The sequence below is a fragment of the Carassius carassius genome, chromosome 13 (assembly GCF_963082965.1).
Source record: "Carassius carassius chromosome 13, fCarCar2.1, whole genome shotgun sequence".
NCBI lineage: Eukaryota > Metazoa > Chordata > Actinopteri > Cypriniformes > Cyprinidae > Carassius > Carassius carassius.
Genome location: NC_081767.1, coordinates 31,551,071 through 31,578,992, shown reverse-complemented (window position 1 = coordinate 31,578,992; position 27,922 = coordinate 31,551,071). Strand labels below are relative to the sequence as shown.

Genomic DNA, 27,922 nt, shown 5'->3' with positions numbered 1-27,922 from the left:
ATACATATTCATAACATTTTTGTTGTTGTATTATTGTAAATTATATATATATATATATATATATATATATATATATATATATATATATATAAGATATATATTTAGTACCTTTGGTTTAAGTTTTATGATTCACTAGTTTGATTAATCAAACACATATCATTCTTCTACTAAAGTTTAAATTAGAGATTAATCATCTGTCTAAACTCTGATTTACAAGACAAAGAATGGTCACAAAAAATAAAAAGTACATTTAAATGATTACAATGTTGCTAGAGTTCATGAATATTTGATATATTGCCCAGCAAGTCCATATTACAAATCCCTTCTCTTTGTTTCTATTAGCACGGAAGAATAAGACTATGATCTTATTCTGTCAATGTGAAGTGCTTTGCCTGCTTCCCCTTAATCTAAATTAACATACTTACTGCCCAATTGTACAGCTCGAAAACAAATGATGAAGCCAGACAGGAGGAGAAAGAAAGAGAGAAGGTAGCACTCAGAGAAATCGATATCTTGATATATTGTTCAGTGGCAGATAATGAGATTTTCATGACATGTTGGCGGAGTTATTGAATTTGGTGAGATGGCAACATGCTTTTGATGACTGTCGATCCATCCAGGATAACTTTAAAGATCAAACAAATTGTTGGCCATTTAACCTTCTCACCTTCCCAGTCGATGTTTCAAGAATGTCGCATCAAATTAGCTCGCAGAATTCACCCATTCGTCCACGTGACTCTTATTGACGCAGAAGATCAGACTGGTCGAGTCAAGAAGGTGCAGCAACAGTAGATTTTGATTATGGTGCTGGCGACTCAAGAGAGACCCAAGAGAGCGCATGCTCATTAGAGACTCTAACATTTGTAAATAACGTTACAAATTATATTTTACAGATCAGTCAGCAGATCTAATTAAATTTTAATAGGCCTACTAACCTAAATAGTAATCTGTCTAATTCCTGTGCCACTAGTGTTACCTTTTAATACCTCAAACAAGCACAGCGCGGGAACAAATGACTCTTATGAACCGGTCAAAAGGATTCGAAAACGAAATTTGCTCTCACTCGTCATAGTTTTGAAGCAGACTCACTCGGCTCACTTACTGATTCCCTTATTGAACCGCTGTCCGATTCGAAATGAATAGGGAACTGTTAGTAAGTGATACTGGTTCGATTTGTGTTGTAATACAGAGTATTTTAACAATAATAGAAATATTTCACAAAAAAAAATACTATTGTTCATTTGTAAGGTACATGTAATTCAAGCTGCTGGCAAAGAATCATCTGAATGAAACGATTCACTAAAATGAATCACAAATTTACTGATTCATTTCAGGCCCTGTAGATATGCCCAATGAGTCCATTTTTTATAAATTTATTATTATTATTCATTTTTTTTTTTTTTTTTTTGTAGAAAACTAGATAATTCTGATCATGAGTATGTTTTATTTATTTACTGTATATTTACTGGTTCAAGTTCTATATTATCATCCTAATTAAGGCCTATAAAATAAATGATAATCTAAATTATAAATAAATCACGAATAATATCTATTTATGAAAATGTGTATATTTTTAGAAATGCATTATATTTATATAATATAATTTTTATTGTTTTGTAGAATTAAGTCCAATTGAAATTTATGGATCGATTGCTTGAGATTAGTGAATGAAATATCTGGAATCAGAATCAATTCTATATTCGACACAAAATGTATTTATCTGTTCTTATTTATTTATTTATTTTGGCTGTTTTATCCAACAGTTCATTTTTTAAAAATAAACTGTAATAAGTATACTGTAAGTTCCTTTGGATAAAAGCATCAGCTAAAATGCTAAATTAGCAAATGGCACAACTCATTATGTCTTTACAACAGGAAGGTCTATCTTGTGTTAGGTCACCACTTCCCTTTTGCCATTCTAGTCACACAGTTTGCTAAAGCACATCACTTCAACTAAACGCAGCATTTTTAACTCACTTAATCTCAAAGGCTCGATGTCGAGTGAGGGCACACAGGTCAAAGCACACACTCGGCCACTCCATGAGCTTTAATTGACTGTCACTGGAGACAGCAGCCCACTATATAGAAACCCACTGCAGTCGTCATAGTGATCGTTCAGGACAAATTAGGAGGCTGTTTGAGAAGTCTCTTTACCTATTTCCCACAGAGAGAAACATCTTGAAGCGCTAGGATAAAAGACCTCAGCGACTCTCCACAGCTTCCACATCCCTCTGAGATGAATCAATACATCACTAAAATAGACTGCTGGCCTAATGTGTTTAACTGGCTCTGCCCCTCCCTCCGGCATTGGTGCAGTCCAGGTTACTGCACTGGCAGCAGCCAACTGAGGGAAATAGGGGAATACAAGATTAATAAGAAACCTATCTTTTTGGCACAGGATACATCCATCAGACTATTTAAAATCAGGTCAAATGAAATGATGGGAGCCTAATGTCATCCTGTGTATCGATGTGTATCATTTATCTGTGTGCACAAAGAGAGGGTTGTTTTTTGCTTCTAACAGCAAAATTTACTGCACAAAGATGGGTTTGAAGGAATTTAACAGACTAATTCTTATCAACTCTCAAGTAGGAAAAATAAACACTTTCAGCTTTTACTCTCAAAAGCAATTAAACTATTGTGACAAGAAAACAGACAGCAATAGAAGAATTCACGTCAAATTAGATAAATGCCTCAGGTGCATTAAAGAACAGTAATTTTTTAATCTTAATTACTCCAAAGTTTTGACCAGTAGGCTACTGTAATTATAACTGTAGACTTTTTTTATACTTATAATTTCATAAAATCCAGTTTTTATTCATAAAATACAGAATTCATGACATCTGTAAGTTTGATTATACTGTATTTAAAAACTGTAATAATTTAGTGAATGTTTAATGCCAACAAATGTATTTAAAATGGAGTGTAAAATGTTTTAAAACACGCACTGTTTAAAAAGTTGGGGTTGATAAGATATTTATTATTTTTATTATTATTGTATTTTTTTTATTTTTATTTTGGTTGTGAAATAAGTATCTTATGCTAACCAAGAGTGCATTTATTTGATCAAAAATATAGTAAAAATGTAATAATATTTTGGGTGCTTAGTATTTTTGTGGAAACTGTGATCTGTCACTACGATTTAAAGGTGTAGAGTAAGTAAAAGAAAGAAATTTATACTTTTAATTTAGAAATGATGCATTAAACTGATCAAAGGTGAGATTAAATATTTGTGATGATCATGGAAAAATAAAATTACAATTTTCACAAAAGATATGAAGCCGCACAAGGGCTTTCAACAATGAAAATAATAAATGTTTCTTGAGCAGCAAATCTTGATATTAGAATGATTTCTGACGGATCATGTGACACTGAAGACTGGAGGAATGATGCTGAAAATTCAGCTTTAATCAAAGGGGAAAAAATACATTTTAAATTATATTCAGAAAAGTTATTTTACATTCTAATAATATTTTACAATATTAATATTTTTGCTTTATTTTTAATCAAATAAATGCAGCCTTGTTGAGCATAAGAGACTCTTACACACCCCAACCTTTTGAACAGTAGTGTATTTTGTAAAACTCTCGCTCCGTTTTAAAGCTAATGCAACACGTTCAGTTGTGCTCGCTCGTTTGTTTTCTGGTATTCTTGTCTTCAGTAATGAGAAGCACCTGTTATCTGACCTCTGTCTTCAGTGCCCATTACGGTGGTCTGCTTCAGCTCTCCCACCCACTGAGAAAACAGCACACACCCTGTTCATTAGCTCATCCTTCCCAGCACAGCTGATTGGAGGACAATGAGACGTGAGAAATAAACAGCCTACGTGACCTTCCGGTACATGAAGCAACAGTCTAATGAAAGCACAGCGAGACCTCAATCAGCCCAGAGACTGTTTGTTCAGATAAGAGGTTATAAGAGGTGAAATGTTGACAGTAAAAATTTACTTATTTTATGGATCTGAATATAAATTTCTGGTCAAAACAAAGGTTTCAGCATATATCAATTAAATTCTAACTTCGTCAATGTTCATTTATCTTGCAGTTCCTTTTGAAGGATGTTGACTCATTCTTTCCACACCTTATGTTCTTCTTCTTCTTCTTTCTTTTTCTTTTCTTCTTTCCCTATTTTAAAGAGGATTTGATGTTCAGACCACAATTGACATCTCAGACAGACCTAGTTCTTCTAACACTGATGATATTAAAGAATTCATATCTATGAGAAGAGAGAAAAAAATATCATTATGAATTGCAACTTTTCATCTTGCAGTGTAACATATTTCACTCATATAAAATTTATTTCAACATCTTATTTTTTATTTTATCCTATATATATATATATATATATATATATATATATATATATATATATATATATATATATATATATATATATATATATATATATATATATATATAGCTTTATATTACTCAAAGAATCTTGAGGGAAAAAAATTATTGATGATTCCACAAAAATATTAAGCAGCAAAAGCACAGATAATAATAAGAATTTAATTAATAAATGCATTGTGGTTTAAGCAAATTAATAAATTTATTGTATTTTAATTTGATTTTTGTTGTTTTCCTGCTGCACAATTAATAAACTGCTCTTGCATGCTATCGCTGTGTCTGGTGCTTATCAGTTTCTAACCACACAGTTTTTCCATATTTGACCACTGCTTACGTCTGATTCTGGATTTGCGGATGGGATTACAGAAATAAACACTTCACTGCATGCTGTGTTCAATGCATAACATTTAGACTCTTTCAAACATGCTCATATACATGCAAACATGAGTGAATGAAGACATAAACATGTAGCTAAGTGTAAACATATACATCAACAAACTCCTCGTGACATGTAATGGCATGAGTGGGTTCATGAGTAATACCTGCTGCTGTTCTCCAGTGCCTGGTTTATGGACAGGGTGGAAAAATCTGTGTGGTTCCAACTGGAGACCTGTCATCGGAATGACAGATCAGCTCTGGAGCGACAAAGCACACGGAAAATGTATTCATAAACACATGCATTTGGACAGCAAATAAGTCATTTCCGCTGACCAGTTTGCAAATAAATGCACATTTCAGCTGACAAATGCCTTGTTTTTATTCTAGACACTCTTCTGCTGCTGCTGTCTGTCAGAAATCACATTTTGTTTTCAAACATCATATGCATTAATTGATTACAGCACCATGCATCATATTTGCCAAATAAAATCCAATACTTTTATCTAAAAATCCAAAAATGTTTTGTTCTAGCACGCCACATTTTCTCATAAAAAATATGATGCATTTCATGGCATTTTGTCTTTCGATATCGATTTCTAAGAAGAAGAAGTCTTGTATTATCCCATAATCAGTATAAAACTGATTTCTGATTCCAGGTTAGAACTATTCTAAGGTTAGAATTATGGCCAGTGACAGTGCTTATTTTGCAAAGTTATTTGACATTAAATACTTGGCAGATTGTAAGTTGAATTGAATTGCCTCTCTCAAACACATTGTTTTCTACAAAGTCCCTCCTTCTGACAAGCACAGTCTGCTCTGATTGGCCAACTGACCCAGTGCAGTAGCTTATTCAGAAGCACCAGATTGTTGTACCAAAGTCAGAATTACATCCTCTCCTATAGGTTCATGAAACGGCCAAATAAAGTGCTTTTGCTTTCACCTAGAAACACACAGCATCTTCCTGACATGACTTCAACACTAACTGTGTTACTGAAACCATGCCTTCTTTCTTTGCGTGAACATTTGGGTGGCATTACACAAATATTTCCAGTGACGTAAATATATGGGGGCGTGTTTGAACGAGTCATTTTACGGGGCTCTTGGAGTCTTAACTTTGATAAAGAATATCTCTTTGGATTGAGACTAGTCTTTGCAACTGTACAGATCTTTTTCATGCACCAAGAGCTTGTAACACTCCAAAGAAAAAACATTTATTAATGCCTGTGATAAAGTTCGTATGGCAGAGAAGGAAGGAGACCAGGGTCGGCGTACTGAGGCTCGTGGGAACTTTATTACGCTAAATCAAAATGAACGAAACACACAGTCGCGCCACATGCGCATAAATCATAACATTGATACTTTCAGGCTCTCGCTTTCTGTCGGTCGTTTCTCCCACGAGTCCTCAGGTCTCTCACTTTCCTCTGGTTCCCAGCCGGCTTAAATACTGCTTCCCCACGCCAATCACTGCAATGAGAAGCAGGTGTCACTTGTTTCTCACTTAACTCACTTACCACCGCTGATCTCCTCACTCTCTCTCCCGTCGCAGACCTCGCTGAACCACACCTCCCCTGCCACATACCCCCACCGCCCGACTCAGGCCGGGGAGCCATCCGGCCTGCAGCCCCCCCCCCCCCCCCATTCCTGGAGAGGAAGTCGGCCACAGCCATCTGCGCCCCCGGCCTGTGAATCACCTTGAACTTAAATGGCTGTAAAGCTAGATACCAACGGGTGATTCGCGCGTTGGTATCCTTCATGCGGTGGAGCCACTGGAGGGGCGCGTGGTCCGAGCAGAGGGTGAACTCCCGGCCCAGGAGGTAGTAACGAAGGGTGAGGACCGCCCACCTGATGGCCAAACACTCCTTTTCTATGGTGCTGTACTTAGCCTCTCTCTTAGAGAGCTTCCGGCTAATGTACAGCACCGGGCGATCCTCCCCCCCCACCTCCTGGGACAGGACCGCGCCCAGCCCCCTGTCCGACGCGTCAGTCTGCAACAAAAAGGGGAGAGAAAAGTTAGGAGAGTGCAGGAGCGGTCCACCACACAGGGCAGCCTTGACTCGGGTAAAGGCCTGTTGGCACCGCTCCGTCCATTGGACCGTATCTGGTACCTCCTTTTTAGTGAGGTCAGTCAGGGGGGTAGTGAGGTCCGAATAACCAGGAATAAATCTCCTATAATATCCCGCCAGCCCCAGGAACTGCCTCACCTCCTTTTTGGTCTTGGGTCTGGGGCAAGTCGCAATTGCTGCCGTCTTGTCAATTTGGGGACGCACTTGCCCGTGACCCAAGTGGAAGCCCAGATACCTTACCTCCACCCGCCCAACCGCGCACTTCTTCGGGTTGGCCGTTAGCCCCGCCCGTCTCAGCGCCTCGAGGACAGCCCTCACATGCTCCATATGCCGCCGCCAGTCGCCACTATAAATGATAATATCATCCAGGTAGGCGGCGGCATATGCAGCATGCGGGCGCAGCACCCGATCCATGAGACGCTGGAACGTAGCGGGGGCCCCGAACAAGCCGAACGGAAGCGTCACAAATTGGTGTAAACCAAACGGCGTGGTGAAGGCTGTTTTTTCTCTAGACATGGGAGATAAGGGGATCTGCCAATATCCTTTTGTCAAGTCCAATGTCGAATAAAAGCGAGCCGTACCTAACCGATCGAGCAACTCGTCAATCCGTGGCATTGGATAAGCATCAAATTTTGACACTGCGTTCACCCTGCGATAGTCCACACAAAATCGCACCGAGCCGTCCGTTTTGGGGACCAAAACAATCGGGCTCGCCCAATCACTGTGGGACTCCTCGATTACTCCTAACCCCAGCATCGCCTCTAATTCTGTCTGAACCACCTTTTTCTTGTGTTCAGGTAATCTATATGGCCGGCTGCGAACCACCACGCCCGGCTCCGTCTCAATATGGTGCTGAATCAGATTAGTACGACCAGGTAGAGGCGAAAACACGTCTGCAAATTCGGACTGTAACTGTCCAATGTCAGTGAGCTGCGAGGGCGAGAGGTGATCCCCTCCCGGGGCCAGGGCGAGGGATTTTTCTTTAATGATCGCCTCTGGCCCGAGATCCTCCTCTCCGCTCACTGCCGTCGCTAGCAACACTGACTCCTCTTCGCTCCATTTTTTAAGGAGGTTGAGGTGATAAATTTGCCTGCAGTCGCCTCTATCTGTTCGTACTACTTCATAATTGAGATCGCCTATTCGCTGTGTGACCTCAAAGGGCCCTTGCCACTTTGATAATAATTTGGAGCTGGAGGTTGGCAGTAATACGAGCACTCTATCTCCCGGTGCAAATTCTCGGAGCTTAGCTCCCCTGTTATACAGCTGGCTTTGTCTGCCCTGGGCCTGAAGCAAATTCTCCATTGAGAGCCGCCCCAGTGTATGGAGTTTTGCTCTCAGGTCCATGACATACTGAATTTCATTTTTGCTATCCGAATGTCCGTCCTCCCAAGTTTCTTTTAGGACGTCCAGCACCCCGCGGGGCTGGCGTCCGTAAAGAAGCTCAAAGGGGGAAAACCCCGTGGAGGCTTGGGGGACCTCGCGCACAGCGAATAAGAGGGGCTCTAGCCATCTATCCCAATTTTTCGCGTCTTCTTGTACGAATTTACGAATCATCGTTTTCAAAGTGCGATTAAATCGTTCGACCAGTCCGTCTGTTTGTGGGTGATAGACGCTGGTCCGTACCGCTTTAATGCCCAATAATTCGTATAATTTGCGTAACGTGCGTGACATAAACGGGGTGCCTTGGTCCGTGAGAATCTCTTTTGGGATTCCCATGCGGGAGATTAAACGAAACAGGGCGTCCGCCACACTCTTCGCCGAGATATTGCGGAGCGCCACTGCTTCGGGATATCGTGTTGCATAATCCACTATGACTAACGCAAAACGATGTCCCCGTGCGGATCGTTCTAATGGCCCGATGAGGTCCATACCAATTCGTTCGAAGGGGACCTGCACTAGAGGTAGAGGGCGCAACGGCGCTTTTGGGGTGGCCGGTGGGTTCACCAACTGACATTCCCGACACGACGCGCACCATCTGCGGACGTTCTCGTGAATGCCCGGCCAAAAAAATCGGGTCATTAGACGATTTAGCGTGGCTGTCATACCCAAATGCCCCGCCATTGGATTGCAATGTGCCGCCTGGAAAAGCATTTCCCGACGGCTCTTAGGTACTAATAATTGGGCCGTATCTTCCTTTGTCTGAGCGTCATGGGTCACTCGATACAACCGGTCCTTAATAACGGCAAAATACGGATAAGAGAGCGCGCGGTCAGGAAGGAGGACCTGCCCATCGATGGAACGGACCTGCTCGAACGCATGTTTAAGGGTTTCATCCTGGGACTGCTCCAGGGGAAAGTCATCGCGGCTGGAAAGGTTTAGCCTCACCAACTCGCTCGGTTCCCCTGAAGCTTCCCCACTGGGTCCGGGTACAGACTCTCCCACCTGGGCGCACGCCCCGCTAACCGGGCCTCTCTTTTCCCCAGAGGCATCCACTGTTAAACACCCCAATAATTGTTCAAAAGCTGGCCAATTGGTACCCAAGATTAGTGGATGCCGGAGGCGCGGACTAACGGCCACCTCCACATAATGCTTTTGTCCCCTAAATTTGATGCCTATGGTTTTTATGGGGTATTCCACTATATCCCCGTGCACACACCTCACCTTAACCACGCGGCCCGTATCCAATGCCCCGGATTGTATCAGGCTTTGATGGATGGAGGTCTGGTTACAACCTGAATCCACCAAAGCCTGATAGGTACCCCCTTTAATACTCACGGGTATTTGGTACAACCCGGCTTGATCGGGGGCAGCCTGCGGGTCGTCCGGGATCCGGACCCACGTCCCCACTTCCATAACCGGGCACCGGTCCACAAAATGGCCCGGATCCCCGCAACGCCAGCAGGCCGGCCCAGGCCCCCCCGCCACCCTAGTGGTTGGAAGTGGGTCAGGTGATTGACGTGGGGAAGCAGCTGGTCGCTCAGCCAGACCCTCCCCGTGCGGCGGCCCCATTCCCCTGGCCGGACCCCGTGACATGGCGGCCGGCTCCGTCCCTGCTCTCCAACGGGGGGCGGCCCTCGGTGGCCCCGTGTACCGAGACCTGGGTAAAGGGACAGGCTTTGGAGGAAGAGGAGAGAGAGAGGGGGGGGAAGAGAGAGAGAGAGAGACAGATGGAAGGGGTTCGCCGACCCCGGAACACGCCGCCAGCTGATCCTCCGCCAGTTGGATGGCCAGATCCAGCGACGCCGGCCGGTGGCACTGGACCCACTGAGCAGTCCTCTTCGGGAGTCGTGAGATGAACTGCTCCAGCACCACGGTGTTGATAATGGTCTCGGCGTCGCTTCCTCCGGCCAACAGCCATTTGCGGCAGGAGTCCCGGAGCTGCTGGGCTAAGACAAAGGGCCGGCCCACTTCGGTCAGTTCTAGCGACCGGAAGCGTTGACGGTGCTGCTCGGGGCTGAGGCCGACCCTTTGGAGCACTGCTCTTTTTAAGTCTGCGTATACCAGGAGGTTCTGGACGGGCAGTTGTTGAGCAGCCTTCTGGGCCTCCCCTGACAGCAGCGGAATTATCCGGACCGGCCAGCTGTCCTCCGGCCACCCACACGCCTCGGCCGTCCTCTCAAACAGATCGAGGAACGCTTCCGGATCATCTGTTGGCCCCATCTTCGTAAGAGGCATGTGGGCAGCAGGGCTGGAACTGGGGGAGGCCGACCTCGTCCGAACCTCCCGGTCCAGCATGCTCTGGAACAGCTCGCGGTCCTCCCGCTGGACCTGCATCATTGCCTGAAACCGATGTTCGTGGTCGGCTCGCAGCTCCAGCAGGGCTTGATGTTGTTCCCGATGCAGGCCCGCGAGCGATGTAATGAGCTCCGCAAACGGCGTTCCCGATGTTCCTGACGGGGTTTGCATGGCGGCGTCGTTCTCCTTCCTTCCCGGGTTTTCGGCACCAGTGTGATAATAAAACCTTCATATTCATCCGGAAGAAGGAGGCGGGAACCGGCGGACAATCAAAAACATTTTAATAACAAAATAAACACAAAACAGCGCACCAGCCCCTCACGGACGACTGGTGCGCATAAAATAAAAACCAAAACACAACTAAAAGCCCAGGCCTGGTCCTCTCTCGTCCTTCACTGTCGTCGCTCCAGTTTTATATCCTTCCATCTCCTCCATGGGCCTCGAGACCGGTGGGACGAACAGGTGTAGTTCATCTCCAATCACTCCCCCGGCCTCGCTCCCATGTCCCTCGGCCCCGCCCCACTCGTCACAATGCCTTATCTAAGTTTTATCTAGTTACTTTTATCTTTCATGTTACACAAGACATGGGTTTGACTGTATTTGAGTCCAAAATGTCAGAATCCGTGTCTAGTTCAAGTACAAGTCCACCAGAGTCCAAATACTCCAACCGTATTTTGTATAAGTATATATTGGAGGTATAAGGCAGGACAAAAAATGTGGAGTAAAAATATTCTATGGTGTGTGTGTGTGTGTGTGTCCCCTAGGCAAAATCTTGCATTTACATTTGGCAGACACTTTTATTCAAAGCAGCTTGCAGTGCATTCAGGCTATACACATTTTTATTTTTTTATCAGTATGTGTGTTCCCTGGGAATTGAACCTACAACCTTATGTACTGCTAACACAATACTCTACCACTGAGCCACAGGAACACATGAGTATGAGTGTTAAAACCCCAGCAGCTATTTCCCACAGTGCATTGAGAGTGAAAAGTGAGAGTGTGGTAAAAAAGACAACAGTGTGTTTTAAAAATGTAATAGCTTGTATCCGTCACAACGGGCACTTTCATACACTGCCTCTGCAAGCCCGTCTCTGATAGGAATCAATGAAGCGGGTCACGGGCCGCATCTCTTGTGTCTGCTCTGAGAAAACAGACCCAGTGAAGGGTGAGAACTATAAAAGGCATTATTTTCAGAGAGCAAGGGTCCATGGCTGCAGGAACTAGCTGTCCTGGGAGAACGATGACCGAGTTAATTCGCACTTTCTCCGGTTATGAAGGCATCAGGATGGGAGACAAAGAAACGTCTAATCATTTTGAACCTCCAGATCTGTTATTGTTGTGATTGTAGTGTATTTCTGGTATTTTTATATTATCATAAGTGCTTCAGAAAACATCAGCAGGGTTCCCAATCTAAAAATTCCATTCAAAATCCCCACAGAGAGATTGATTTGTAATGATAATGTATGAACCTTTCAAGACAAACTCACCATGACTTCTAAAGAAAAAAAAATGGCAGTGTTCTGAAACCATACGACTTCAGACAAAAAAATAAATAATAATAAAATCAATTAATTGTTGAAATTGACAGGGAACCGAGATCCACAAGTTTTTGAAGTGTCAATTTGACCATCAGAGAACCATGAACATGCAACAGTGTTGTAAAATATTCATATTTTAAAATCCCAGTGGGAATTTTCAGTAAATATTGTACATCTAATTGGCTCAGGTGACAAAAAAATGTTTGGGAAGCCCTGGCTTGAATGATATAATAAATAGGCAAAATATTAACACATTTGATTTTAAAGACATTTTATATTGAATATACCCATTGCAAATAACGCCCTACTGAATTCAAACCTATCTGCACAGTACTGACTCTGTTCTGCTCGCCTGATGTCCCTTAAAATGAGGATGTCCGGCGGGTGCACTCAAGTCAGCGCTAATGGTTTCCTGTCTGCGCTCAGTGACCACGTGTGGATTCTCTTTCTTTCTGTAGGGGAAATTCCTCTGCTTTCCATGCCTTCATTTGCATGCTGCCGCTTCATGCAGTCTTCAGTGCTTTCATCTTCCCTTCCTCCAGAACCCTCATGAACCCTGTCAAGCTATAAGCAGCTAATTAGAAAAGCTAAAATGGCAATTGCATTCTTGTCATTTAGCGGATACTTTACCAGTAACCAAAGCAAATCTTTCAAAACAGTTTCCATGAAAACAAACTGAATATTGTTGCAATTTACAACCAAAACTATAACAACATAGGATAGCATTGGGGGACTGCAGGGTTTGGACTTTGATTGGCTGGATTTCAGGAGCATAGTGAGAGTGCTGTAATCAGGGCCTGGAAATCAGTCTCAGGTCATCAGACACCCCATAGCATTTTTGATGAAGATCTCCTCCTCTTCATCTGTGTGACCCTGTCAATACTCCTGCCGCATCAAAGACAGAGACAAGGATTGAGCCGCCGGGTGCCTGGAAACAACTAAAAACCTGCACACGCATATACTGTATACACAAAGAAATGTCTAGAAAGAAATGCCTTTTGTCACTGATAATTTGCCATTTGGCATTGATATATTAATAGTTTTTTAAAAACGTAAACCAAATGAGAAATTTAGAAGTTAGAAACTGAAATATAACAAACTGAAATTTAAGTACTAAAATTACTAAAACAAACCAACATAACAGAAACATATGTAAATCCTAACATAACACAACATTTAAGTACTAACTTATGTCTCTCTGTGTTAATCGTGTGTAAAAACTAAAAACTAATTTTTTTTTTTTTTAAATTCACTGTTCGGTAAATAAAAACTGACAAAAAATATTATGTTTCTTCTCTGAATCAAATAATTATTGAAACTGAACACATGACTCTATATAGACACTCAAAATTATCTTTGGATCATCTCAAATCATGCTGGAGGACATGATTATTGGGATTTGATCATGTAATCATCTCATGTCATTTTTTAATTCTTCACAAAAAAAACTAAACATAAAATTCATCCTAATTTTTCAGCTTAGAAATGTTGTTCTTTATGCAAACTGTAATTTCTCCTTGATTTTGGCGTGAAATAACCAGGACATTTCTCTACAGTTTTCATGAGATTCAGCCACACACACATGCTCTCGCTGTCTGACATGAATGAAACTGTCTGTCAAAGTGTGACAGATATGAATGTTCTTGTTTGAGAGTAATTTTACAGAAAGTGAGAGAGAACATATAAGAGTAAAGATGTGTTTTGTGTGAGCTCAGCTCTGGGCCAGTCTGAGAATATGTGTTGATACTCACACACACACACACACACACAGAGCATGTTCAGTAGGCCTTATAATCCAGTTTCAGCTCCACACAGCACACTAGACTCCAAAAGCAAAGCAGCAGTCAGCCTCCAGCGGAGATTTGTCTGTCTAATCATGCACAAACACGTACACAAAGCACACAAATACACTTAAACACAACCGGGGCTCACAGATAACGCCATTTTGCAGGCAACTCTTGAGCCACGCCGGAAACACAAAACACTTTCCCAAACCATGCCACAGACTTTAGACATGCTAATATTTCATTACACGCATAATGTTGTCAGGAAAGGTAAAGCAACACTGCTAGAGAAGAAATCTGTATCATACACCATCATTACAGCAACAAACACACATGTATAATAACTCTTACATTATTGCTCAAAGCAAGCTGTCATGGTTAAAGGTTTACAACTAATGCTTTAACAAACGCTTGTAGCAATCTTGAATTTTAAGAACATAGCTGACGGCAACAGAGGCGGAAGGAGTTTGGTGAATCTGGTGCTATTTAAATTACTGACCTCTTTATAATTTGATTAAAAGAATTTGGAATTTATATGTATGTATTTCTAATTAGAATTTTGAAAAATCTGCATATTAGAATGATTTCTGAAGGATCTTGTGACACTGAAGCGTAATGATGCTGGAAATTCAGCTTTGCATCACAGGAATAAATTTCTTACAAAATATTTTAAATAAAAATAAATGCTGCCTTGGTGAGCATAAAAACAACAACAACTTATTTTAAAAACAACAACAAAACATTTCATTATACTGTACCGAATACCAGTATTGATAAAGTAATGAATCAAATACTAAATCTGTTCACTCTAATTAAAAATGAAAAACTTTAACATTAAGCATGTTCATGTTTTAAATTTTGCTACCAACTTTTCAGCTCCCACAAATATGAAAATTTAACCTTTCTAAAAAAAAATAATAATTCTGGTTATAAAAATCTCTTTGAAGACATGTTATGAAAAATATGCAGATATTTCCACTGGATTTCTTACTTGCTGTATGTCATTACTAAATTACTGAATCACTTAGGGTTAGGGTTAGAAAGTGAATGAGAACCATAAATCATAGATATCTGGCTAGATTTAGCTGGATTTACGCGCGTGTGTGTGTGTGTGTGTGTGTGTGTCTGAGAGAGAGTGCTGAACCTCTCCGGTTGGCCTCACCAGTTGTATTTGTGTGTAAGTGTATAAGTGTGTCTTTTCACCTGATGTGAATGAATACTGAAATAAGCAAATGAATCAAGGCTGAACGCGTGTGCTGGGCTAGAGAGGCTGTTTTAATGAGTGTGCAGACTGAACACTAATGAGCTGACTCTAATGAGGGGATCTAATGAGCGAGTTGCCGCTGTAGCAGGTACCCGGCGTGTGGTGTGTGCTGTTTTGCAGGACACGTGCCTCTCTGAACTAGACGGGCGATCAGGAACATAAGTCTGTGCTTACTATGCTAGGGAAAAATTACACTTTAAAATATATAAATATATAGATAGCAGTTATTTGAAATTGTAATAATGTTTCAAAATATACGTTTTTACTGTATTTTATTTCAAACTATTCTGAAATAAATGTTTCAAAAATATTCCAAATATTTGATCAAATAAATCTATCTAATAATGAAATGAATGTATAAATATATAATATAAATTAATTTTATTATTATTAATTTGTGTTTATTATATAATGTTTAAAAATATAACGGTGCTACGATATTAAAATAGAATTTTGTTGCAGCTCGTATGATTTGGACATGACTAGGTATAAAAAAATTAATTTGGTTCTTATTCAATTAGAAATAAAAGTGTCAGAATTCCCTCTTTAATATATATTTTAATTTTTGCATAATGCAACATTAATAGCTCCTAATTATTAGTAAAACGTTTCAATACAATGTAAAAAGAAAGAAAAATAAATGCTATGAAAGCCATTTTATACTATATAGCTGTTTAATAGACTAACAACAACTGTAGAGCTAACTTTTAGTTCTTCTTGTCCTTTATTTACACACTTTTTTATCAATTATCACTAATCTTAATGTGTGTAACTGCAGTCCAGACAAATCTAATCCACTGGAATGGGTCCATCCTCACCCTCATCTAACTGTGTAGTGCTCATATTTCTGAATTCTTCCTCAAGGCAGGCCAGAGCCAGGAAATCCTCCTCATCCTCATCAGAGTCCTGGAGGTCGAGCTGCTCCACCGACTGGACCTCCATGATCTCCTGAGCGGCACGAGACAGCGGCCGGTTTGAGGGGTCTGGACGATGAGTAGAGAGGGGAGAACATCTGCTTATGGTGCCTAAAAAAGAATAATAATAGCTGCATGAGGTAATGAGAGAAACATGAAGAAAACAGCTGCTAACACACCCTCTGATTTGATGGTCAGCAAAGTTTAATGATTACGGTTAGAGGTTTGTTCAAATCTCTAATGCCAGGTATGAGCAGCAGTTATAGTGATGGTTGCCTACATTTATACTACTAGTGACTGTGACATAGAAATGATGGGAAAAGGAAACACAGAAAGACAGCTGGGATTGGCGGCTTGAAAGCTTGAAGCTTTAAATGCTCTCTGATCCAGCAAATCACAATAATACACTCACACACGTCCCTCTCTTCTATGTGACCTTTTCATTAAATTCCCTAGTGTCTTCTTGTCTTGTGGGATTCTTCTCTTGCTCATAGTGAAATTAACTCTATGTTCACCAAACAGCATTCAGCTAACATTACAGTTGTAGTGAGGATACTGATTCACCAAAATACTGCTTCAGATTTATTTAGTAACATCACACCTCACACCAGTGAGTTTTTATGCATAAACTGGGGTGTCAATCAAATCATTTACTCATCAGATTCATTCAAAAACAGTGTTTAATTATCATAAGCATTTTCTCCATTAATTATATCACCAGATCTATTATTTTGTCCAATTCTGGGATATATCAAGCTATAAAAAAGAGAGATGAAATAAATTGATTATGAGTCATTTATTAAGTTGATAGAACATACACTACTGTTCAAAAGGTTGTGTCTGATTTTTGAAAGAAATCTCTTGTGCTCACTAAGGCTGCATTTATTGGATCAAATATACAGTAAAAACAGTAATATTGTGAAATATTATTACAATTAAAAAAAACTGGTTTCTATTGTAATATACTTTAAAATCTAATTTATTCCTGTGATGCAATGCTGAATTTTGAAATCATTCTTTTATGCTGATTTGCTGCTCAAGAAACATTTCTGATTATCACCAATGTTCTAAATAGCTTAATATTATTGTGTGGCTTAATATTGAAACCATGATATATTTTTTCAGGAGTCTACAGCACTTACTGGAAACAGAAACATTTTGTAACAATATAAAACCCTTTTATGTCACTTTTGATCAATTTATTGCATCCTTGCACAGTTGCATTATTATTTCAAACATTTGAAAAATACTGTAGAAGCTAATCAGAATGATTCCTTCACTGAAAAGATATATTTAAAAACCGAGTAGCTCATAACTGAAATGCCCAGGTGACACAGCAGGAGTGATCATGTTTTAGCTGATATTGCCTCCCATGATTTGGACTCGGGAGGCCGACTGCTTTGAGTATCCTCTGATGCAAAAGGCTCAATCTAGCGTGTCTAACCTGACACAAGTATATGAGATATACAGAGAATGAACGAGAGAGAGAGAAAGAAAGAAATGCATGGACAGATATCTGACGCTTTGATTTGCACCAGCTGAAATCACAGCTGTCATGCTGTTAAACAGATTATTTCTCCCTCCTCTGCAGACCTGCAAGTGATGAGCCGAGAGACAGAGAGGAAGATGTGTCGTGAGGTAGAGAAAGCGAGACTGATAAACCGAGCTAGCTAGCTGAGCCGAGAGATTGAGGAGCATGTTGTTGGCCGCATTCCCTGCACTCCTGCACGCTGCAACACACAATAATCTCTTTATGAAACCTCAGTCGCGTGTGCTGGCGCAGGAAGCTCAGGAATCAGCTCGGCTTTAATTACGGGTACAAGCCAATAAATCACGCCACGGCTGAGCGTCAGCGCGACTCTTCTACAGCCATGTTATTGATGTCCCGTTGTCCGAAGGCTCTCTGTAAATGATCGTTTAGTCACGGCAAAGATATAACATCAGACAGGCTCAACATTTTAAACACAGATTTAGCCGCATAAGTCTGGATTAAGTCTGCACACAGAAAGGAAATTAAGAAGAGAGACGAAGGTTTTATTTTACTCAGACTGTTTTCTAAGGGCCTAGATTTGGGAAAGAGACCAGAGGACGCAATTAATAGAATTGATCATTTCGATTAAAAGGACAGTTCAACCAAAAAATGAAAAATCTGTCATTTTTTACTACCTTGGAACACTCAAAAATTGACATTTTCTTGTCCATTCAATAAATACAGACCGTGACCAGATGCTTTCAAACGCAAAAAGCACCATACAAGTAGTTCACACGTCTTGTGTGTTATATCATTATATATTTTCTTGAAAGGAATTAATTTTTATTTAGCTAGTATAAATGCATTGAAATTTATCAAAAGTGACAGTTAAGACATTTATAAAGTTACAAAAGATTATATTTCCAATTGTTTTTTTTTTGTTTGTTTGTTTGTTTACTTTTATGTTCATTAAAGAATCCTGAAAAAAATGTATAATTCGTTTTAATATATATCAACACAACTGTTTTGAACATTAATAATGATCAGAAATGTTTCTTGAGCAGCAAATCAGCATATTAGAATGATTTCTGAAGGATCATGTGACACTGAAGTCTGGAGTAATGATGCTGAAAGTACAGCTTTGATCACAGGAATAAATTACATTTTAGAATATATTAAGACAGAAAACAACTATTTTGAACTGTAATAATATTTCACAATATTGCTGCATATTGCTGCATTTTGATCAAATAAATGCAGCCTTGGTTAGCATAAGAGACTTTTTTCAAAATATTTTAAAAAATCATACTGATTGTTTTCCAGAATTTCTCTGAGCATTTTGTTTTCAATAAGTTTATTTTTGGCCTTTTTTGACAGACAGTCTGAGAGCATGATGAACATGTCAACGGGAAAGATATTTTCAATGTTTTCTTTTCTGAAAGATTGATACACCGGTATGACATAAAGAACAGAAGAAGTTATAATCTTCACAGCCACTTTTTCATTCAGATTGAATCTGGTGTCTACACCCATGTCTGTTGTTGCACAAGAAATGAAAGCAAATGACCTTTGAAACACAGCCTCTGTGATGATATTCTGCCACGGCATGGTGTGAACGTACGAGGAGTGCTACTGACGGGCCGAGCGTTCATCAGCGCAGCGACCAGCTCTTCCTCTGCGTGATGCTGAAGACTGCTGCTGGAGCTCCAGGACTCCTGCCCTACACCTACAGATCAAACAAACAATGAGATCTCCACACAGCAAGACACCATCATGATGTGTTCTTGAAGATCAGAGCTAACATAGTTTACACAAGTTACTGTACATCACAGCTCTAAATATCCATACTGAACGTGTAAACGCAGACTTAGATAAAACATATTCAGCATCGGAAGGCTACAGGACAACATTCAAACAAAAGAATTTCTCAAGGACAGAATAGCAGTTTACTGCTCACTCATTTTTGGTTTCATACCAGCAGCCTACTGTTAACAAACCCCAAACCTATGCTGGAAAACCATGCGCCTGTGATAGCCTGACTTGACATGCAGACAGTGAGCGGTTGAAGGTTAAACATGTGTGCATGTGTGCCATCTTAAACGCCTGCTGTAATAAGCCTTTTTCCAGTCGACTGGCCGCTGCTCCTGTCAGTGCACGTCAGGGATTGCAAATGCGCAGACAGGCCGATAAAAACGGCTGGACTGTGACAGAGACAAAAAAGATGGGAACAGGAAAAGACTGCAGAAAATTGACGGAGAGACACAGCAGCCAATAAAAACAGAGATGACAGAGATGGAACTGAATCAGGGACTTATCTGTCCTCTGTTTTCATCAACCTTGAAGCTCAATGAACCAAACACATGCTTCATTTTTTACGGTATATTAGATTAAAAAAAGTGCCTTTGCATATTTCGATTCTGCATACTCAAACAACGGCTTTAAATAGAGCTGTTTAAAAAGAAATATTAGTGTTTACAGTCAAGCTAATGGCCTCGCCAAGGTAGCACATTAGGAGCCAAAGGATAATGCCAGGAAATGACTGAATGTATAAGAGAGAGGCATAATTTATACTCCTCTTTAAGCTAGCAGCTCTCTTCAATGGCCAATCTATCTAAGTATGCAATAATTAGGTATCTAAATAACACGAGCAGAACAAAATGCACTGTTTAGGAGAGATGTCAATGGTTCTCAAGCGTGGTCATATATTAGTGTTGGAAAAAAACGCTGCATTCCAAATGTCTTATCTCTATTAGCATAAAGGATGTATTAATGTTGGGAAAGATGTAAATAGCACACACTGAATGTTTTAACTAACACCTAGAATTGCTTTTGTGGTAAGTAAGGTTTAATGGGCATGATTAGTGAGGTGTGTGTACACTACTGTAGTTTTTACTGTAATGTTTTTGTTTTTTTTATATATTATTTTATTCAGCAGGGCTGCATTAAAATGATTAGTAATAATATTATAAATGCTACATAATGATTCTATTTCAAATAAATGCTGTTTTCTATTCATCAAAGAATCAAAACTACATCATGGTTTTCACAAAAATATTAAAGCTCCGTTGAGAATGTGCGTAGTTTGCATATTGCTTGTTTTCAATGTGACAATGACAATATTAAGAAATGTTTCTTGAGCTGCAAATCAGCATATCAGAATGATTTCTGAAGAATCTCTTGTGATGCTCAAGACTGGAGTCACAGGAATAAATGACTAATATGAGATAATAATTATTTTTAATTATAAAATTATTTCACAATATTGCTGTTTTTATTGTATGTTTTATCCAATAAATGCAGAGCATAAGAGACTCCTTTTATTTTAACACTGAAAAATCTTAACCAACCCCAAACTTTTGAAAGGTGGAGTATATGTTTTTAAAATTGCTTCTTATTAGGGCTCAGACTTGATTTCTTGTTGGTTTCGAGAGGTTCCATGGCAGTCTTCTTTCTGAAATTGTTAACCTCTGGTCTCTGTCAGATCATGCGGTATTATACAGTATAATGGATGCGGATCTTAACTCAACAGAGCTCTGTCATTTCTAATAAAATACATATTAAGTGTACTTGTGCTCCTGTGAAAAGGAGATAATCTGCTGCAAGGTCAATTCTTACAGAATAATCTGCTGTTTGTACAGTAACACTTGACTATTATGAACTTTACTAAGGTCTAGACAATGTTTCATTTCTGTACGAATGTCATTAAGGCATCTTGACCCAAACATCTCAGGTGAACTGCACACCGAAATGTCAAGAGCTTGCTCATAATGGCAGGCTCTGCTGACTGAGTGATTTTATAGAATTTCCACTTGTTTTAATATCTGAATTTTGCCCTTTAATCCTCAGCAGTCTTTATCCTGTTTTTATATATATATATATATATATATATATATATATATATATATATATATATATATATACATACATACATATATATATATATATATACAGGTCCTTCTCAAAAAAATAGCATATTGTGATAAAAGTTTATTATTTTCCATAATGTAATGATAAAAATTAAACTTTCATATATTTAAGATTCATTGCACACCAGCTGAAATATTTCAGGTCTTTTATTGTTTTAATACTGATGATTTTGGCATACAGCTCATGAAAACCCAAAATTCCTATCTCAAAAAATTAGCATATTTCATCCGACCAATAAAAGAAAAGTGTTTTTAATACAAAAAAGTCAACCTTCAAATAATGATGTTCAGTTATGCACTCAATACTTGGTCGGGAATCCTTTTGCAGAAATGACTGCTTTAATGCGGCGTGGCATGGAGGCAATCAGCCTGTGGCACTGCTCAGGTGTTCTGGAGGCCCAGGATGCTTCGATAGCGGCCTTAAACTCATCCAGAGTGTTGGGTCTTGCGTCTCTCAACTTTCTCTTCACAATATCCCACAGATTCTCTATGGGCTTCAGGTCAGGAGAGTTGGCAGGCCAATTGAGCACAGTAATACCATGGTCAGTAAACCATTTACCAGTGGTTTTGGCACTGTGAGCAGGTGCCAGGTCGTGCTGAAAAACGAAATCTTCATCTCCATAAAGCTTTTCAGCAGTATTAAAACAATAAAAGACCTGAAATATTTCAGTTGGAGTGCAATGAATCTAAAATATATGAAAGTTTAATTTTTATCATTACATTATGGAAAATAATGAACTTTTATCACAATATGCTAAATTTTTTGAGAAGGACCTGTATATATATATGTATGTATGTATGTATGTATATATATATATATATATATACTGTATATATATACCTAGCAAACTTCCTGTGTGGCTCTGCTCTTCTCTAAAGGTTTGAGCTGGAGCTGGGCTAGGCTGCAGGACTCCAGGGTCCACTCCCAAAGTCAGGATCCCCTCTAGGTCTTGGTACTGCCCCGACTGGATGTCCTGTCGCTGGGCTACAGAATGAACAGCCTGTGGGAGAGAAGAAAAACAGAAAGAACATTAGTCATTAGTAGGTCAATGACATGGCGCTTATGTTTTCAAAATGATATAAAAATGCAATTTATTCAGACAACGACTTGAATACTTCTCTTATATTTGTTGAAAATATTTTCAATTTCTGCATTAAAATTAATTTAACATTTCTGTCAGGCTTAAAGTAAATAAATAAATAAGAAAAATAAATTGTAATCAAAAGGCTACTATTGTTTTTTTTTGGTTGTTTTTTTTTAAGTTATCTGTTATCATTCACGTTTATCTCAGTACCATATATATAACCTTTAAATGTTTAAGGTCAGAAAGACGTTTCAGAAAAAATTATAAACTAGACTGCAGATTTTGTATTTGTTGTTTTATGCAGGAAATTAAGTTTTAGTGTTTATTTTTCTTTCTTTTTTACATTATATTGGTAAGTTACCAATTCTAAAAATATAAAACTGGTAAAATACCAATTTAGGGTTATTAATCTTGCATTTTGCAAATATAAAAATATATATTTACAAAAGTGAATTCTGAAACTACTGTTTGTTACTGAATAATAACCAAATTAATTATATATATATATATATATATATATATATATATATATATACTCCTATCCATATCATATATCCATGTCATATGGTTTCATATGGGTCTGCAATGTAATTCTATTTTAGTATCACTTTCACCAAGTAACACACTCACCAAGGCTGCATCTATTTGAAATAAAATACAGTAAAATCAGTATATTGTGAAACATTATTACACTTTAAAACAACTGCTTTCTATTTCTATACATTTTTAAATGTAATTTATTCTTGTGATGTAAAGCTGAATTATTAGCATCGTTACTTCAGTTTTCAGCTTCACATGATCCTTCAAAAATCATTCTAATATGCTGTACTCTTTGTGCACAATAAACATTTAATATAGTTATCAATATTAAAAACAGTTGTGCTGCTTAATATGCAGGATACATTTTTTCAAGATTCTTTAATGAATAGAAAGTTTAAAAGAACAGTATTTCTTTTAAATTTTGTCACAATGTAAAATAAAAACTTTTCTTTTAATAGAAAAACAAAATTGTGTACCCTGCCTGTTTGTGGTAATGTTTTGCTCATTTTGGGGCATTTAAGCACGTTTTTATCTCTTATGCAGGTTAAATTAGGCCGAATTTAATTTGTCAATTTCAGATGAAACGCATGGACAGACAGATCTTTTTAAAAGAAAAAAAAAAAGTTGTAAACTGAAAGGAAATAAGAAACAATTATGTTTTGATTGAGTCCCAGTCAGTGTCCTTTAAATGGAAAATGAGGTAGGGGAAAAAGAATCGGCAGGTGGTAATTAAGGACACAAATCTTCTGATCGCCAGACAAAAGAGCAGAGATAAGGCCGCTTTCTGATCAGACATTTAATTTCAGGTGTTTAATGTAATTCATTCTCTTTTCTATCTCTTTCTGTTATGGTATTAAACGCTGATGGTCCATTTGCTGCTGACTTGACGGCTCTGTTTCCTCTTGCCCCTCATCAGCAGAGTGGATCTGTGAGTAGTCTTTGCTTTTTCCAGCTATCACCTTTTTTTTTATATTATATTTGTAGCAGAGAGTCTATGAAAGCTCATGTTTTTCATGATATCATTGTGGCTGCATTTCCATCTTCATACAATCAATAGACTAACAAAAGTTTGGGGACAGAAAGATTTTTCTTTTTTTTAAGAAATCAATATTTTTAAATGATCAATGATGCATTAATTTTATCACAACATTTATGTTACAAAATATGTATATTTCACAGAAATACAGTTCTTTCAAACATTCTTTCTATAAAAATAATAATAATGAAATTTGAAACCTGGATATTTTAACATTGATAATAATAATAATAAGGAAATCAGCATTTATATAATAATATTTCACAGTTTTTATTCTATTTTTGTTTAAATGGATGCAGAGTCAGTGTAGACCAGGGGTTGGCAACCTACGGCATGCGTGCCAACAGTGGCACGCAGAGGGATAATCGCTGGCACGCAAGCAATAAGGAAAACTGTATAATGACGTACAGTTTGATGTAATAACTTCTCATAGTCACACAGCCTGTTAGGAGCTACAAATACTATTAAAGTGTGAGAATTAACTTGCATGGATGCACGTGCAAACACTACACATACTAGGTGCTTCAGATCAAAGCCTCGGTCTAACAGCACTCGTCAATGTCAAAATGACTGAGATGGCCAATCAGATCAAAGTAGGCGGGGTTTACTGTTCACAGAAGCAGGGCGCGAAGCGTCAGTTTAACGTTAAAGAGAGTGAGGTAAGATGAAGCTGCAAATCAATTAACATTAGTCAACTTTGAATAATACGTTTTACCATAGAAATGTTAAATGACCTAAAGCTATATCCAGTGATGAAAAATTTTCTGAAATATGGCCATTTTGAGAGAAAGAAAGTGGGGGGGGGGGGGGTAAATTGTCTCTCTCTGCAGACAATGAAGCGATTTTGCCCCTATGTTGTTGAGAAATATAATGTAGCGATTCAGTATCGATTAATAAAAGTAGCGTGACAACACTCATAGGTTTATGAGCTTCTGAATGCTACTTTTTGCACAGCACGATCTCAGATCTCTGTGTGCGAGTGGTGTGTGTTGTGTGTGTGTGCACGTTCATCAATTAAAGCAGTGCATTAACGTTGATTAAACGTTAAAAAACGTTTTTTTTTTTATCGTATAATAAAAAATTCTGTATATACCGTTTAAATACAGAATTATATCGGGGTGTGGGGGGGGGGGGGGGCTGTGTTGGCACAGTGGTTAACCATAAAAATAAAAAATGGCACGTCATGCCGAAAAGGTTGCTGATCCCTGGTGTAGACTCTTGGGTTCTGGGGAACCTGTTACAAGTAACTGAGGTTGAGGAAGCGACAGGTCTCTGATCACCTGGGAAGATCCTGTAAACAGGTCCGGTCCTGTGTTGTCATGTTCTGACTTTGAGAGGTTTGTGAAAGTGAAATGAGGGTCTGCCAGAGGCGTTGTGGTTGAGGGAAAGCCATTCTTTTGCTCTTCTGCATCTGTGATTTGTCTCAGTTCTTCATCAGATGAGTCTTCATCACTGGGCACCAGGCAAGGATCTTCACCTGTCATTTCTTCTTCTGAATCTGAGCAGTGACAAATAGTGAGAGAAGAGAAACCATGAGGACAGGAGGAGAGAAAACACTGAGATGTTTCAGCAAACACACACACTTATCTAATGCTCGCAGCGAGCCGCCTGGACATGGTCTAGCAGAGCTTGTGTGTTTCTCTTCCCTTCTTACCGACTGCTGCCTCCTGCATTATTAATGCTTATCCTACACAGCTTGAAGTTTCCATCACTCTGCTAGTCAGCAAATACTGAAGAAACAACTGCTGTGTGAATGAAGCCTGATGTCTACACTGGTGTTTTCTCATCATCTCTATGTGCTGGACCTCAAGGGATTGGTTCTAAATCAGGTTATTTTCTCATTTATTAAGTATTTTTTAATGTTTATCAAACAGCTCTTTGGAATACTTGATTTGGATTGGTCATTCATGCATATATTGTTGTATAATTGTCCGACACATCCTTCATATCTGTACTAGTTTCATTTCTCTCGTCACTCCTCAAATTCATATTTCATGCCATACCCAAACATGACCCTGAACTTGTGAACGGTAGTGTATATGTTACTTATTTTTTATTTATTTTACCATATTGGTGTTGCCACCATTTTATAAAATCCACAAGTCACTTGTATGTTACAGTGATTTTGCATTGGTTAAATGTTAAAGGCTAAATAACACCGCTTAAGCATAGTAAAATCTGTAATGCACAGCCAGCTTCGAGTGGTATATATTGGTTTTAAATATATTTCAACTGCTATTAATTACAAAGGAAACAGTTCACTCACAATCATTTTCAAAGAATAATTATAAACATGGTGGCTCAAGCACATCATGGAAGACAAACAAAACTGCAATTAGATACTGCCAACTAACATTTTCAATGTTCAGACAACTTCAATAAAAATGTACCTATATAAATCTTACTGACCTGACATGCTCAGCTGTAAGGACAGCACTGTAGCTTTGGGTGACCTTCGCGGGGCCTTTAACCATTTGGAGGCCGGAGGTGAACGGTGCCTGTAAGTATGAGAGGATTCAACTCTCGGCGTAGAGGACCTGATGGAGTCATAGATAGGCCTAGCAGACGTACTTCTGTCTGAGACTAATGCAGACTGTGATGATTCTCTAGGTGACCGATTTAATGAAGGAACTGCAGTGCTTGGGGAAGTGATAGCAAATTCTGAAGACAGTTGAGATAATTTTGGTTCAGAAACAGGTGTTGAATGAGTAGGTATGGACTGGATTGGGTTGACTGGAGAGGAAGCTGATCTAGACCCTGGGGATGGAGAATCTGGAGGTTTAGGACTTTGTTTAGAGACGAGAAAAGCAGGAGGATGACATTGAGAAGCCCTAACAGATGGCACTCTACCAGGAGAGGGGGTGACAGTGGAAATATGGTCCTCAAAGCCTGGGAGAGTTTGTTTTAATTTGGGTGTTAGGAGTGAAGGAGATGATGTTGGCAGAAGCGCTGAGGGTTTATCCCATTGTGCTGCAGAAGATCTCGCCCGTGGGCTTGGTTTTGGAGAGTCACTGAGTTCTACTTTCTGGCTTCCTGTTTGTGAATTCAACAGAAATGGCTCTGAGGTAGTCGACAGGTGCTGTGACTTCTGAAGCCTCGTTTGAAGTGGAGAAAAGCTTTCTGATCTTGGCAATGATGGCGAAGATTTGTCAGTCTCTTGAGACTGGGGCCACATCTCAGAAGAAGAGCTGATCTTTGTGTCAGAATTACATTCACTGAAGGATCTTTTGGTCATCTCAGAGAAAGACGGTGTGGAAGGCAAGACCGAATATCCAAAATCTCCTCCTTCAGATAAATCTTCATTTCCTACAGATGCAAACCTTAAGGAAGAAAAACAGACATGCATATATAACATCTAACAACTTACTCCCACAGTTTTATTTTAAGTCTAGTTGTGGCTGATATAAATGTAAATGTCAACACGACACTGTATTTGTGTCAGTTCTGAAATAAGAAAAACACAGCAACTTCAATAATATTGTTGCTTCAAGACGACACTCCTACTGTGAACTTTTCTGTCACTTTCTTTCAAAACATCTCATTTTTGCCTTGATCTTGAGTTGCTTACATTTTGCTCTCATTTCTCTGCTTGACTCCAAAGGATCTGTAAAATGTAGCATCCCCAACCATCTTCTGGAGAAATGAAAGTGACAAAAACAGTGTTTGTCAGAAGAAGACAGAATGATAAGTGTAAAGAAACATTACTGAGGAATTATTCTTTGGCCCCCACCCAGCAGTCCATTAGAGAAACTGGGGCGCTGCGGTTCAGAATTACCTCATCTAACTCTATGATGCTTAAACAGGATTCTGCAGGGCTGTCCGCTTTCCCAGCATCCTCAGCGGGAGGGATCGTGAAGAGAGAGGTAATGTATTTATGCAACTCCATCCGCTCTGCTGCA

General features: G+C 39.2%; 1 protein-coding gene across 2 annotated transcripts in view; it reads right to left on the bottom strand.

Annotated features, from left to right (window-relative positions):
• Positions 1-15,494: 15,494 nt before the first annotated feature.
• Positions 15,495-27,922, bottom strand: part of zbbx (zinc finger, B-box domain containing) — a 39,806-nt gene continuing 27,378 nt past the window's right edge. The window contains exons 11-17 of one of the 2 annotated variants that reach the window (XM_059565340.1): positions 27,799-27,914; positions 27,592-27,656; positions 26,433-27,343; positions 25,304-25,521; positions 22,204-22,363; positions 19,004-19,162; positions 15,495-16,076 (exon numbers count right to left, since the gene is read on the bottom strand). In XM_059565340.1, the coding sequence (XP_059421323.1) occupies positions 15,841-16,076; positions 19,004-19,162; positions 22,204-22,363; positions 25,304-25,521; positions 26,433-27,343; positions 27,592-27,656; positions 27,799-27,914 (1,865 nt within the window). In that variant the 3' untranslated portion in view covers positions 15,495-15,840. Of the gene's footprint in view, positions 16,077-19,003; positions 19,163-22,203; positions 22,364-25,303; positions 25,522-26,432; positions 27,344-27,591; positions 27,657-27,798; positions 27,918-27,922 lie in introns of both variants that reach the window. The other variant, XM_059565339.1, reaches the window with a different exon arrangement.